The 11,951-nt window shown below is 45.0% G+C and overlaps 1 protein-coding gene across 1 annotated transcript in view; it reads left to right on the forward strand.

The window, feature by feature from the left end:
• Positions 1-11,951, forward strand: part of LOC127009430 (titin-like) — an 87,391-nt gene that overhangs the window by 74,993 nt on the left and 447 nt on the right. Inside the window, exons 2-4 of the mRNA XM_050882525.1 lie at positions 9,967-10,767; positions 10,855-11,145; positions 11,176-11,951. The exon at positions 11,176-11,951 is cut by the window's right edge and continues 447 nt beyond it. Coding sequence (XP_050738482.1) covers positions 9,967-10,767; positions 10,855-11,145; positions 11,176-11,951 — 1,868 coding nt within the window. The remainder of the gene's footprint in view (positions 1-9,966; positions 10,768-10,854; positions 11,146-11,175) is intronic.

Genomic DNA, 11,951 nt, shown 5'->3' on the forward strand with positions numbered 1-11,951 from the left:
TAGATTGTAAGGGCTGGGGGAGACCTCGTGGCTTTCTCAGTTGAAGGCAAGAGAAACAACGAGGAGAGAAAAACGGAGATAGAGCAAAATAAATACACGGGTGGAAAACAACATGGAGGAGGAACAAGAGGAGGAGGAGGAGGAGGAGGAGGAAAGAGGAGTCTCATTAAGTAGAGTGCTGATGTACCTTGACTCTTGGGAGGGAGGAAAGGAGGGACTGGAGGGAGGAGGAGGAAGTAGGGAGAGGCACGAGGGAAGGAAGGAGGGAGGCAGGGAGAGCGTAAGAGTGGAGACACAAAGCACTTCGCATTAGCTCCCCCGCCAAGTAATTACGACATTTTTATAATATTTCGTTCGCGAGTAATGCAGAGGAGGCGGGAGGGGGGAAGGGAAGGGAGAGAAGGGGGAGGGAGGGAAGGAAAAATGAAAAGGAGTGAGTGAGGGAGAGAGAGGGAGAGTGGAGTCTTTTTTAGCAAGTCTGACATCATTTTTATTGACATTGTATTCCTGCTCGGTGCATTGGGGGAAGCGGTGGAGTGGAGGAGGAGGAGGAGGCCATGTTGGGACCCACCTTGACAGACAGGCTTATCACGTGTACTTGTGTGTTCTTTTGTGGTACTTTGTGTGGGTAGAGAGAAGGGAGGAGGTGGATGGATGGGATAACAGACAGACAGACGGACAGACAGACAAAGAAAGACAAACACAGATAGACAGACCGAAATTGACCTCTCTTTCGGGCACCTCTTTTGATTCTTTTTTTTTAGGAGCAGCGAGTAGCGGGCTTTTTATTATTGTTTCCTTTTTTGTGCCCTTGAGCTATCTCCTTTGTTGTAAAAAAAAAAAAAAGGCAGAGAGAGAAAGATAGACAGAGAGAGACAAATACAAAAATAGTTGGTGAAAGTGTCGACATTATTAGTTTGGGAGGTCAAAACATCCTACACTTTACTATAGGACGCTCTGACATGACAAAGCCGCTCGATTCTAAACGCAAAACTGCATTGACCTCCCTCCTGACCTTTATTATTTTTGCTGGAGTAGAGCTTAGTGGACTTTTTTGTTGTCTTATTGTTTTCTGCCCTTGATCTGCCTTTTTTTTTTTTTTTACAGCAGAGGAGTCAGTTCAAGGGCATAAAAAAAGGTAACAAATGTTTAAAAAAAAAAGCCCACAGTAAAAAAAAAAATACATTGATGTTTTCTCATATCACTTACTGGAGGCGGCATCATTACAAGTTGAGTTCCAAAGACATTCAGCCAAACCTGTGCCAAGACGAATGAAAAGATAAGCAAACAGGTAACAAACTCGTATAAGCTCTCGTAATATACCGCCGCATGAAGAACGTCCACGCTCCTGTAGCCAGTGTACCGGTGGACAGGTGCCCCGCTTCACCTGTCTCTCCTCTTCCTCTGCCGTGCCTTCTTTTTTCCTCTTCTTTCTGTACCCTTGATTAAAAAAAAAGCACAGGCCTAGGCTTCAAGCGTGGACTGTATATTAAAATGGCTCTGTTCTGTTTCCGAAGTATTTGTGTCTGATTGCCAGGTCCCTTCAACGCTGCACAGAAGGTTGCAACTCAGAAATTAGTTTTATACCTTCATCCCTCGAATTGGCGCTAATGGCGGTGATAGAAGTGGTAGTAGTAGTAGTAGGAGGAGGAGGAGGAGGGAGAGAGGAAAGGGGAGGAGGAGAAGGAGCCGTGTAGTAATATCAGTAGTGGTGGTTCTTGTATGTGGACTTAGCATAGTAGTAGTAGTAGTAGGAGGAGGAGGAGGAAGAGGAAGAGGAGGGAGAGAGGAAAGGGGAGGAGGAGGAGGAGGAGGAGCCGTAGTGGTAATATCAGTAGTGGTGGTTCTTGTATGTGGACTTAACATTGAGTTTCCTTCCCTCAATGTATTCAGAGCCACAAAGACCGGAGCACCGCAGAGTCACTTAGTTACAAGAGCATTATAGACGGCCCAAGCAGCTTATTAGTCTGTCCTCCTTGTGTGACGTTAGGTGCTTGCAGTCCGTACGAGAGAGAGAGAGAGAGAGAGAGAGAGAGAGAGAGAGTCAAGGGGGTATGATAAGACAAGTGTTACGCTGTATTCTCATCCTTCAAACACACACACACACACACAGGGAGGAGGAGGAGGAGGAGCATAACCATTAAGTTGCGTAATTATGGCAAAGGTGCAATTAACGGCGCGAGGGAGCGAGTTAAACATTGAGGCGGAGCAGGAAAAGCGAGACTGTAATGAGGCCGAGAGATGCTGCGTGTGTGTGGGTGGGGGGGGGGGGGGGGGGGGGTGCGTGTGTGTGTGTGTGTGTGTGCTTGGTAAAACTTTTGATGCCTTGTATAATCCAACTACACTTTGTACTAATTTTCGGGGGCTTCGTGGTGCAGTGGTTAGCACACTCGGCTCACAACCAAGAGAGCCCGGTTTCGATTCCAGGGCGGAGTGGAAAAACTTGGGCAGCTTTTCCGATACCCTACGCCCCTGTCCACCCAGCAGTGAATGGGTACCAGGTATTAATCGGGGGTTGTGTCCCGTCTCCTGGGATCTGTTCCCTTCTATAATTCCTTCCCTTTCTGTCTCTCCGGCATATGACCACAGATGTTGCGCCGACTAAACGAAACTTTCCAACTTGTACTAATTTTCATTTTATGGTTCAATTTCAATAACGTAATTTACATGCATCTACTCATCCGTCTACCTCTATTTACCTGCCCGTCTACATGGGTGTGGGAGCGATTGTTAAGACCGCTGTTGACTTTTATCGATGCGTTTTAGGAACTGTTGCTCAATCGTATTCTTTTCCCTCTCGGGTTTTGAAAATTCAGCCATCAATTAGGAATTTTTTTTTTAGTTAGTTATCTCGCAACGAGTGTGGTGTGTTTATTTTGTTTAGATTAGTTAATATTTTCTCTCCTTTGTAGTGTGACACTTAGCGTTAATTTACTTGATTATTAATTTTTCGTAACTTTCATTTTTCAGTCTTCATTATGCTATTCATCTATCATTATTATTATTGTTGTTGTTGTTGTTGTTTTTGTTGTTAGTAGTAGTAGTAGTAGTAGCAGTAGTAGTAGTAGTAGTAGTAGTAGCAGTAGTAGTAGTAGTAGTAGTAGTAGTAGTAGTAGTAGTAGTAGTAGTAGTAGTAGTAGTAGTAGTAGTAGTAGTAGTAGTAGTAGTAGTAGTAGTAGTAGTAGTAGTAGTAGTAGTAGTAGTAGCAGCAGCAGCATTGTTATTATTAGTGGTAGTTTGGTATGGTTTCCTTTCTCCAATATTTCTTCCTTATCGTCTTATTCATTCCCTCAGTGCATGTGTTCCCTCTTTATCGTCTCTTCCTTCTTCCACCCTCGGGATTAATTTTCATGGACCACTCTTATATTTCTTATCTGCTTATATTAGTCTATTCTCCTCCTCCTCCTCCTCCTCCTCCTCCTCCTCCTCCTCCATTATTGACACGTATCTCTCCTGCCCTATTGCGCTCTCTATTAACCGTTCCCTTTTCTCTTTCTCTCCCTCTCTCTCTCTTTTTACTTCCCCTTCATCCTTCCACCTTTTTCTCTTATTTAATCTCTCTCTCTCTCTCTCTCTCTCTCTCTCTCTCTCTCTCTCTCATCCCCTGCGGCTGTGTGCTGAGGGGAAAGAAGACAAGGAGGAGGAGGAGGAGGAGGAGGAGGAGGAGGAGGAGGAGGAGGAGGAGGAAAGTATTCATGATTCATTTTTCATTTATAGATTACCGCCATGGCCACGTCTCTCTCTCTCTCTCTCTCTCTCTCTCTCTCTCTCTCTCTCTCTCTCTCTCTCTCTCTCTCTCTCTCTCTCTCTCTCTATCTCTCTCTTTCTCTTCCTTCCTTTCTTCCCTTCCTTCCCTTCTATTCCCTCTCCCCTTCTTTATTTCTCTCTGTTCCCTTTCGCTTCCCTCTCTCCCTCATCATTTCTCTCCTGCTTCTTCTTCTTCTCCTCGCTTTTGACTTGCTTTGAGCTTACACACACACACACACACACACACACACACACACACACACACACACACACACACACACACACACTAACGAGGCTCTCTTCCTCCTCTCCCTTCTCTTCCTCCTCCTCTTATTCTCTGAGTCGTGTTTCCGCAAGATTTATCAATTCTCCCTCCCTGAATCCCCCCCGCACCCCCCACCACCACCACCACTACTACTACTACTACTACTACTACTACTACTAATTTAATCTCCCATATCCACCGTTAATTCGAGTTAGCAATGAGAACTACAGAAACCACTCACTCACTCACTCACTCATTCACTCTTTCAACTTACTCCCTCAATCAATCACTCGCCCACTCACTCAATCACTCACTCACTCCTTTCGCCTCCTCACCCTATTCACTCATCCCTTCACTCAAGCTTACCATTCCACTCACTATATTCTAATTCTCTTACTCTTTTCCTTACGTTCTCTCTTTTCCGTTCACTCCCTGTTATACGTTCCTATTTATCTATGTTGTCTTGTATTCCTTCCCTTTCTTCTTTCATTCTCACTCATTTACTCACACTCCTTCCACTCCTTTATCAGCTTCCTTCTTCATTCCTTTCCTCACTATTTTTTATCATCCTTCTTTTGTGGCGTATTGTTATTAGTTGAGTCCTTCCATTTATTTCTTCTTTGTTAATTCCTGTTGTTTTTTTCATATTTTCTTGCCTGTCCTTTCTCCCTCTGTCTATCTGTGCCTGTCTCTGTTTTTATCTGCCTTTCTTTGTTTATGTGGATGTCTGTTTATTTTTCTGTTTCCTTCATTAGGCTTGCAACTGCTGATATGCCTAGAGTTTTTTCTCCTCTTCCTCCTCCTCCTCATCATCATCATTATCAGAATTATCATCATCGTCATCATACTCCTCTTTGTCTTTCTCCTCCTCCTCCTTACCACATCGTTATTCAACACATTCTTCCTAAATTTTTCTACCGTTTTAACCTCAATTCCACTTAATTTTCTCCTCCTCATTATGTCATTGTTATAAAGTTTGTTCATTTCCTTTACAAGCATTTTTTTCTGGTGCCATTTCCTTAGATCCTCACTTGTTTTTCTTTTCTTTTCTTCCTTTCCTCTGTGTCTCTCTCCTTTACTCTCGCCTCCCTCCCTCCCTCATGTTATGCTACCCCCTCTTCCTCCTCTCCTTCTCTTCCTCCTTCAGCTCCTTTGATTTCCTCTCTCTCTCTCTCTTTCTATTTTCCTTTTCTTCTATCCATCTCACTCCCTCTTCCTTCCTTTCTCTCTCTTCCTTTCTCTCCAGTTCTCCCTTCTTCCCATCCCTTCTCTTCCCTCTTCATTTCCTCCCTTTATTATCTACCCACCTCTCCCTTCATCCTTTCTCTCTCCCTCTCTCTCCATTTTTTCCCTTCCATCTTCCCTTTCTCTCCCCTTCATCTCCATTTCATTCCTCTTATTTTCCGTCATCCTTTCCCTCCTTCGTTCCCTTCCTGGCTTTTCTCCTTCTCCCGTTTCCCGTTTCCTCTTCTCCATCTGCTTCCCTCTCCTTTCCCTTTCTCCCTTTTCTCTCTGTCTCTCGTTCCTTCTCTTTCATCCTCCTCTTCCTCCTTCCGTTCCGTGTTCCTCTGTTTCCTTCTTTCCCTCTCTCCCTCCCTCCTTTTCTCCCTCACTCACTCTTTCCCTCCCTCACTCCTTCCCTCCCTCATTCTTTCTCTCTCTCACTCTTTCCCTCCCTCACTCTTTCCCTCCCTCACTCTTTCCCTCCCTCACTCTTTCCCTCCCTCACTCCTTCCCTCCCTCACTCCTTCCCTCCCTCACTCCTTCCCTCCCTCACTCCTTCCCTCCCTCACTCCTTCCCTCCCTCATTCTATCCCTCACTGTTTCCCTCTCACCCTCTCTCTCCCCCCTCGCTCTCCCTGTCTCTTTCTCACTCCCCATCCTTCCTCCTTCCTTCCTTCTCTCCCTCCCTCCCTCCCTCCGGCAGAGCAAAGACCGTCTTCTCACATGATTACGAATTTGAAAAGTTGGTCAACTCCATGAAAGAAATTTCCGGTGATGGCCTGGAGAGAAAGGAGTGAGGGAGGAGTAATGGCGGGGAGGAGAGAATAAAGAGGACGTGAGGAGGACGAGGACGAGGAGGCCGAAGAAAAGGAGGAGGCTGAAACGGAGAGGGAAGACGACAAAGTGCAACAAAGAAAGGAAAATATTATAAAGAGGATAAAGAAAGAAAAATCAGAGGAGGAGAAGGAGGAAGGATAAGTGGACGAGGATGACTAAGAGGAAGAGGGTGTAAAAAAAAAGAGGGAAAGAAGAGAAAGTGCGAAAAAGAAAGGAAAATAGTATGAAGAGGAGAATGGAAGAAAAAGCAAATGAGGACGAGAAGGAGAAGACTAAGAAAAGAAAGATTCAGCAGACTTTGAGGAAGAACACGAAAAGAAAAAAAGAAAGAGGAAAAAAGAATAAAAAAGACTAAAAGGAGGAGCCGTAGGATGATGAGGAGGAGAAGGAAGAGGGAGAGTTGGAGGAGGCTGAAGAAAAGGAGGAAGCTGAAAAAGAAAGAGAGGAGGAATTGTAAGATTGTGAAAAAGAGAGGAAAATGTTGTGAAGAGGACAGAGGAGTGGAGGAGAAGGAAGCTAAGGAAGAGGAAGAACACGAAAAAAAGAATGAAAATGAGAAGAATAGTGTAAAAAAAAAGATAAAAGGAGGAGGAGGAGGAGGAGAAGGGAAATGTGGAGGAGGCTGAATAAAAGGAGAAGGCTGAAAAGGAGAAAAGAGAAACTACTTAAAAAGAAAGAAAAACATAAAGAGGATAAGAAAAGAAAAAGAAAAGAGGAGGATAAGGGAAAGGAAGGTTAAGCAGGAGGACGATGCAGCAGAGGTAGAGAAAGAACTCGGAAAGAAAAACGAAAGAAAGGAGAAAAAGATAAAGATAGATAAAAGGAGGAACAGAGGAGGCGTAAGAGAAGGAAGAAGAGGCCGAAAAATAATAAAAGGAGGAAGAGAAGAAGGAGAAGGAGGAGATGGATGCAGTAGAGGTTGAGGGAAAAAATGAGAAACTGAGAAAGAAGAAAGAAAAAGACGAGGATGAAAGGATGAAGAAAGAGACATAAAAGAGATAAGAGAATAAGTAAGATAAGACTTCGATGCCCTCCAGAAAAAGACGAAGAAGAAAAAGCAGAAGTAGGACAAGAAAAAATGGGAGAAAAAAGAGAAGGGAGGAGGAGGAAGAAGAAGAAAAAAAGAGGAGGCGCGGCTTTGCATCAAGTTGGCAATCACTCCTTTTTACGACGAAGACTAATTTTATAACTTGACCTGACGTGATCCGACTTTGGGGAGTTGGGGAAGGAAGGAGGAGGAAGAGGGAGGGGAGGGAGAAGGAGGGGAAGACAAGCGGGAAGGGAAGGAAGAAGAGGTGAGAAAGAGAGAGGGACAAGGAGGAGGAGGAGGAAGCATAAGACTCCTGAGACGCGGCGTAATTAGGAGGAAGAAGGAAATGTGGAGGCAAACATAAGAACGAACACAAGAACATAAGAACGTAAGGAGTCCGCAAGAGGGCGGTTGGCCTACACAAGGCAGCTCCTGTAATCCTAACCCCACCTTACTTTACTATCCATGAATTTATCTAACCTCTTCTTGAATGTATCTATGGTATTGGCACCCACAACATGACTGCCAAGTCTATTCCATTCCTCCACCACTCTATTGGTAAACCAATTCTTGCCGATGTCTTTGTTGAGTCTGAATTCATCTAACTTAAATCCATTGCTACGTGTCCTACCTGGTTCTTTAATAACCAAAACTTTATTGACATCCCCTTTATTAAAGTCCTTCATCCATTTATTAACCTAGATCAGGTCTCCGCGCAACCTTCACCTTTCTAGAGAGTGTAGATTTAAATGCTTCAGTCTATACACTACGGCAAGTTTCTCACCCCCTGAATCATCTTTGTCATCCTCCTCTGTACAGATTCGAACATCTTGATATCCATTCTATAGTAGGGGAACCAAAACTGAACCGCATAATCGAGATGACGTCTAACTAGTGCTAAGTAAAGTTTCAGAATGACTTCAGCGCTCCTATTGCTGACGCTCCTTGAGATGAAACCCAGTACTCTGTTCGCTCGATTTTTAGCCTGAATGCGTTGAGCGCTAGGACGGAGGTCAGCGCTCACAAAGACTCCAAAGTCTCTCTCACGCCCTGACCTGCTTAGAGGAATGTCATTTGAGGACACACACACACACACACACACACACTTCCAATGCTTCTTTCACCTTCAATCTATGACCTCACGTTCCTACTTACAAGAAACACGACTCACTTTTAAACGCTCACCTTCATCGTAGTGTCCTGGCTGCCTCCACCCTTCTGATCACCACAAGGTATACACGCAACACCGCCGGGCACACACACACATACAAAAAGTCACAGTCACTCAAGGAACCACCCTAACGCTGGGACGATGCGCACCGCTCTGAGCCAGGCATGGATGACGTCACGGCCCCGATACCTCGCCCCTGTTCATGTGTTAATAGTGTTTAGCGGCTATGCTTCGATCCCTTTGGTCGAGATGAGGCAATAATTCAACACGCCGTGCCCTTGGGTCGTTGTTAGTGAGTAAAGGGCTTTGTTTGTGCAGTTTTTCGAGGAATGTTGAGGTTACTCCGCCCTCAGTGACGACAGCGGCGCAGCGCGAGGCGTATCACACATATTTATCGTAAACATTTGAACTTAATAAATCCAATCAAACTAAATCGAACTAACCTGAAATAATAAACAAAAAGAAATGATGAGGATTTCAAAAATTATCAAACTTCAGTCTACAGTAATGAAGCTCTTTGCAGTTGGGACGATCCTCTTGGTGCTGGGGAGAGAGAGAGAGAGAGAGAGAGGGGGGGGGGGGGGATGGAGGCAATGATGAGCGGGAAGGAAGGGGAAACAGAAGAGTTCCAAGTGATGTGATGTTAAACATCCTTGTACCGGACCCCTGAGCCTCGCATCCTCCTTAAAACATACACACACACACACACACACACACACACACACACACACACACACACACACACCAGACTACATCCCAATTCCTCGCCGTCGTGTGTGTGTTCCTGTAACGGAGGAAGACCCGAGAGGATTATTTTCCATGCCCGGTCTGTGTTCCGGAGGCCATTCTGTTTTTAATCCCAGAGCGGTTTTCTGCCACACAACCGCAAGTCTTCTTAATTTCATAAACTTTCATTCAATAATCATGAACCTTTTCGTTGTCGGAACGATCCTTATCTTGGTGGGCTTGGGGCCCATCGTTGACAGTACCGGCGGGGTAGCGGGGCTCCCGGGGCTCCCGGAGAACAACCCGCGATGTGCTGCCCTAGTAGAGGCCGCCAAGGCCGAGTACCGGAGACTGTACGAGGCGGGACTGAAAGATTCACCGAATTTGATGGATCTGATACTGACAAGTTTGGGGATTGCTTCAAACGACACCTTTAAGACCACAGAAAGAAAAGTCTTCAATAATACCGATGAAACGGGACATGAAACCGGAAAAAAGACAGTCGTTGAGAAGACGACAGAGACTGACGTAGTACCCAACGGAACTGTATCAAAGACTTCCGAAACCACGGTCGACATAGATGAGGACGGTAAACAAAGTGGTGAAAAATCTGTGACCGAAAGAGAAACCATGACAGGACAGACTCCAAACAATGGGACCATAGCACAGACGGTGGACGTTAAGAAGGTAATGGACGAAGCGGGTAATGAAATAAAGGAGGAAGTTGTTATTAAGAAGGAATTAATAGTACAACCTCCTACCAATACGACTGACGCAAATATTATCGTTCCAAAAGTAGGGGCGGACGACAAAGGTAATAACGAAACCGAATTAAAACTTGGTGGCTCAGGAAAGAGCGATGGACTTCAGAAAGTTGAACGAACTGAGGAAATAAAGGAGATTATGCCCGGCAATATAACGAATGAAGTTTTAGTAAAACAGAAGGAAGAACAACTTTATCCACAGGAAAGCACCAAGGTGACATCTGTGGAAAGGAAGAATGTTACAGAGAAGAATGATGGACTTCAGAAAGTTGAACGAACTGAGGAAATAAAGGAGATTATGCCCGGCAATATAACGAATGAAGTTTTAGTAAAACAGAAGGAAGAACAACTTTCTCCACAGAATAGCACTATTGTGACATCTGTGGAAACGAAAAATGTTACAGAAAAGGATGATGGACTTCAGAAAGTAGAACGAACAGAAGAAATAAAGGAGATTTTGCCCGGCAATATAACGAATGAAGTTTTAGTAAAGCAGAAGGACGAACAACTTTCTCCACAGGAAAGCACCAAGGTGACATCTGTGGAAAGGAAGAATGTTACAGAAAAGGGTGATGGAAAAGATGTCGAGAAAGAAACTGTAATTCAAAAAGAAGTCGAAAAGAATGTGTGTGATAGCGACATCAAAGAGGTTCGTAACGAAAAACATCTTAATGAAACAATTGAAGACTTGAAACACCAAGTTGATGACGTGAAAAACAAGATTAAGGAAGAAAAAGCAAAGGCTGAAGAAACAAATGCTACGCGTAGCCTATTCGAACCAAGTGCTGCCCCTATCATTCAAGAAGGTAAAGTCGTTGAAAAGATAGTCCCTGCTGTGACGCCGGCGAAGGTTGCTGAAAAGATTCCCCCCACGGTGACGGAAGGAAAAGTCCCCGTTGTGACAAAAGAGAAGGTTGTTGAGCAGGCTGCCCCTTCGGTGACAGAGGAGATCGTAAGTGTCTCTAAGGAGCAAGAAGAAGTCCCTGTTGTGGCAGAAGAGAAGGTTATTGAGCAGGCTGCCCCTTCGGTGACAGAGGAGATCGTAAGTGTCTCTAAGGAGCAAGAAGAAGTCCCTGTTGTGGCAGAAGAGAAGGTTATTGAAAAGATTCACCCTGCGATGACGGAAGGAAAAGTCCCGGTAGTCCCTCAACAGGAGGTTGTTGAAAAAGTTGCCCCATCGCCGACAGAGGAAAAAGTTAATGTTGTGACACAAGAAAGGGCTATTGAGCAGAATGCCCCACAAGAAAGGGCTATTGAGCAGAATGCCCCACAAGAAAGGGTTATTGAACAGGTTACCCCGCAAGAAAGGGTTATTGAAGAGGTTGCCCCACAAGAAAGGGTTATTGAGCAGAATGCCCCACAAGAAAGGGTTATTGAACAGGTTGCCCCACAAGAAAGGGTTATTGAGCAGGCTGTCCCACAAGAAAGGGCTATTGAGCAGAATGCCCCACAAGAAAGGGTTATTGAACAGGCTGTCCCACAAGAAAGGGTTATTGAAAAGGTTGCCCCACAAGAAAGGGTTATTGAGCAGAATGCCCCACAAGAAAGGGTTATTGAACAGGCTGCCCCACAAGAAAGGGTTATTGAACAGGCTGTCCCACAAGAAAGGGTTATTGAACAGGCTGTCCCACAAGAAAGGGCTATTGAAGAGGTTGCCCCACAAGAAAGGGCTATTGAACAGGCTGTCCCACAAGAAAGGGCTATTGAAGAGGTTGCCCCACAAGAAAGGGCTATTGAACAGGCTGTCCCACAAGAAAGGGCTATTGAAGAGGTTGCCCCACAAGAAAGGGTTATTGAACAGGCTGTCCCACAAGAAAGGGCTATTGAAGAGGTTGCCCCACAAGAAAGGGCTATTGAACAGGCTGCCCCTACGGCGACAGAAGAGATTGCCACTGTTTCTAAAGAGAAAGAAGAAGTCCCTGTTGTTGTAACAGAGGAAAAGGTTCCCGTTGTGACAAATCAGACAGTTGTTGAAAAGATTTCCCCCACGGTGACGGAAGGAAAAGTCCCCGTTGTTAAAGAAGAGAAGGTTGTTGAGCAGGCTGCCCCTTCGGTGACAGAGGAGATCGTAAGTGTCTCTAAGGAGCAAGAAGAAGTCCCTGTTGTGGCAGAAGAGAAGAACGTTATTGAAAAGATTCACCCTACGATGACGGAAGGAAAAGTCCCGGTAGTCCCTCAACAGGAGGT

The sequence above is a fragment of the Eriocheir sinensis genome, chromosome 40, assembly GCF_024679095.1.
Source record: "Eriocheir sinensis breed Jianghai 21 chromosome 40, ASM2467909v1, whole genome shotgun sequence".
Taxonomy (NCBI): domain Eukaryota; kingdom Metazoa; phylum Arthropoda; class Malacostraca; order Decapoda; family Varunidae; genus Eriocheir; species Eriocheir sinensis.